Consider the following 3,319-nt stretch of genomic DNA (forward strand, 5'->3'; position numbering starts at 1 on the left):
ATTTGATATTTTCTTATAATTCCGATGGTGATATAGAAAAAGAAATAGATAGAGATAGAGAGAGTGCGTGTACGTTTCTGCGTGTATAATGTGTATGCACACGTAAGTAAAACCTGTCGGCAAATTCCTACCTAAACTGGTTCAAGCTAGATGTTAATGTTTTAGCATATAATGTAGTGCCCTACAGCATATTGTAATTAAAATTAAAAAGTCATTAATATCGCTGGCCATTTTATTTACCCAGTCTATTTATTTGTCGTAATTTTGATAACACGGCAACACAATATATCGAAGAGTATATCATTACATATACAGAAATTAATTAATGTCAACGTTACATTCCTGTTTTTTGGAAACAGACAGTAATTTTGAGATATAATTTTCCGATCTATTTAAAGCAACACATTATGTTACATAATTCAATTCGCGTTTATCACGAGACAGAGATGAATAAAGCGTTTTATGACTTTGGAAATATTAACGAGTGGAATTAAATTTATTATCATCTTTTACGTGTGTCGGGACATTTTTACGTATCTTCTTTGTTACGGGAATCTCACAATCTCTATAAAGTACATCACAGTTTTCGCCTCGAATCCCCGCTGCGCCTGCATCTCTCACGAGTCTGTCCCATCCGGAGGACAGCTTGAACGATTTCTCTATATCTTTCCTGCGAAAAATTATAGCGTTAATTCTTAACGCGAATTAAATTCGTGTTCAGTTAAATTTAAAGTCAACTGAAACTATATGCACAAATATGTAAAGTTCACAATTTTGTTTTTATCATTGAATGCAATTCTATGATTGTCCGCGTTATTCTTTGCATTCTTCAGTTACTTCGTACCTTTGTATTAAGCTTCCAGCGTCAATGCACGATGCACAGAGCATCGTTGAAAATAATAAAATAATACCTACGTCAAATATATTGCCAGCATTTTACCAGGTACGCCCAAATCTTTAAAGAGCTTCCGATTTTCAAGACAGATCGTCCTCTGTATACATCGTACTCGGGCATCGCTGTTAAGAATTTCTTCCTCCTCCGGGGTCTAAAAGTTCGTTGAAAGTCTTAATCTACTACTGACACAAGAAATGTTTTGCTGCGAAGTCTGTGGTATTCATGATTTATTATAGCAATTTTGTGTTCAGCCAACAGAAACAAAATATTTCATCACGGTAAGTAAGCTTTTAAGTCTTCAGCAAACTTGTCCGATTATATTCGCGACTGAATTGAGACGAGTGATAAAAGCCCGAAATTCAACTTCCAGCTTTCCGAATTTATTTTCAAGTTGAAAAAAATCTTCCTTTAAGTATACACTTTAATAAATTCCACAATGATCTAAATTTGAAGAAAAGTATCGAAAACAGAGAAATTCGAATTCAGAAACTTCGAAAAGAAGACTAATATATAATTAATTTATTTCGTACAAATCAGTATGATGCATTTTTTTAATTAGAAATTGTTTTATTGAAAGGGTCCCCTTTAACTTAACGACATCACAAATGACGTACCACGGAACGAAAATCATGCGTAGCGTAAACGTCCCGCTTTTGCCTGGACGATAATAGATCCATTATCGCATCTTTCCGCTTAACAGCGCTAAGCGTATTCTGTATAATCGCCAAAAGCAGCAAGAGACCAATGAAACTGACTATTACAAGCTGTTTCGATGACGGACCAATGGAGTGGCCTATTGAGTGTGCTATTGGATATGCAACATTGGGATACTCGTATACATATGGTACATGTTCGCTTCTATGATGCAGAAACGCTCGTTGAGGCACTGAAACATCGTTTTTAATATTAGCAATATGTGTTTTGTAAATAAAGCATTGGAAAAATGTGAATAATCCAACTCACGTACTTAGAATATAATATATTATATCTTGCAGCATTATCAATACGTTGCTTTTCATTATTTTATAGCCATTACTTACATGAATAATATGTAAAAGTTAATTTTTAAAATTTGAAAAATTCCTCGTACATCTAATTACACTTGTAATTTTATCTCAATATTAAATATATTTTATATGTGTAATTTTACATACAACTTTATGTGCGTAAATACATACAATTGTTTAATTGTTAATTAATTTTTTCTTATTTAGATATGTGTCATTTGACTTTTCGAATAATTAATTATATAACTTTTTATTCATACAGTTACGCGTCATGCAGCATCTGCGTTTATTTTAAACAGCCTCAACTTTCCCAGAAATTAGAAACAAATTTTGTATTTTAAATGCACATCATTTTTTTCCTCTCATAAGCAGTACGAGCGACACATTCCAATTTCAAAATGATTTCTCGGCTTTGAGATGTTAATGCGACGACCGAAGCGCGACGCGCTGAGCTTGATTATAGCCGCGCACAAAGGATAAGTGATCAAACGACGCCGTCTCTTTCTCTTAGAGTAACTAAAATAGAAAAATCTTTACCGGGGAAAAAGTAATCCGAGGGCAACATCGGCTGCGACGGCGGCGGAGGCGGCGGCGGAGGCGGCGGCGGCGCGAGAGTCGCAAGGATTGCTCGCGTCATATCCGATTGAAGCACCGGCTCGGTTTTACTTTCCGTCTCTAAAGACGAACCATTTCCGGAAGTAGGCGGTAACACCACGGTCTTCGTATCCTGACCGGCGATTAAAACCGCGAACGTGCCGAGAAGCAGCGGAAGTATTTTCATTCTCCACGGGAAAACGACGTCCTTTTCCCCGGCACAAGACGACGGGCTTCTTATGACTCGTCTGATTTTCAATCGGGTTTTTATCCAAGTTTCTCCAAGTAGGATCGCCGGGACCGCCGTACGCCGACTCGGCTATGACGTATTACCGATGATAAATGGACGAGATGTCGTGAGTCTAAACGGCCAAGACCGTCGGTCGCGAGCGAATTCTCTCTTCGTGATGCGCCGAATTCGACACAGTCGAGATAACGAAAAAAGTACGAATGATTTTGGGAACGACCGTGGTGATCATTCGGCCCGTTGAACTGTCTGATGAGTTTACGGACCGCGACTACTGCAATGAGCTAACACACTTTGTTCCATTGTGCGGGGAAGTTGTCCTCTCTAGAAATTCTGCTTTCTTTCTCGTTCAAGAAACAGTTCAATTGTGTGGTCCCCAGAGCCAGTTGCAATAACGGATAGTGAAACATTTCCGGGAATAATCATTTATCAGGAAAGGATAACGAAATCCCCTAACCGCGGCAAACAAGTGTTAACATCTTTTGTAAGCAACATATATTTTTCAACGATATCGATCAATACTTTCGAAACAAACTATTTCCCAAAATCTTGTAATAGATCGCTGTTGTTACGGAT

At 37.6% G+C, this 3,319-nt stretch overlaps 1 protein-coding gene across 1 annotated transcript; it reads right to left on the reverse strand.

The window, feature by feature from the left end:
- Positions 1–230: 230 nt before the first annotated feature.
- On the reverse strand, positions 231–2,789 carry LOC105565474. The gene is made up of 4 exons (XM_012018720.1): positions 2,440–2,789; positions 1,510–1,781; positions 916–1,046; positions 231–670 (listed from the first exon to the last, which is right to left on the reverse strand). Exons 1-4 carry the CDS (start codon positions 2,681–2,683, stop codon positions 478–480), a joined length of 840 nt encoding a protein of 279 aa, XP_011874110.1. The 5' UTR covers positions 2,684–2,789; the 3' UTR covers positions 231–477.
- Positions 2,790–3,319: the final 530 nt, after the last annotated feature.

This window comes from Vollenhovia emeryi, unplaced genomic scaffold, assembly GCF_000949405.1.
Source record: "Vollenhovia emeryi isolate VEMERY1.0 unplaced genomic scaffold, V.emery_V1.0 DF939152.1, whole genome shotgun sequence".
Taxonomy (NCBI): Eukaryota; Metazoa; Arthropoda; class Insecta; order Hymenoptera; family Formicidae; genus Vollenhovia; species Vollenhovia emeryi.

Bases quoted from the DNA above. Each gene is read 5' to 3' on its own strand.
- LOC105565474 (XM_012018720.1), bottom strand. From the start codon at position 2,683: ATGAAAATACTTCCGCTGCTTCTCGGCACGTTCGCGGTTTTAATCGCC. The intron at 1,782-2,439 runs GTAAAGATTTTT...ACGATGTTTCAG, and splicing joins CTCGGATTACTTTTTCCCCG to TGCCTCAACGAGCGTTTCTG. The intron at 671-915 runs GTAGGTATTATT...AATTTTTCGCAG, and splicing joins ATGCTGGCAATATATTTGAC to GAAAGATATAGAGAAATCGT.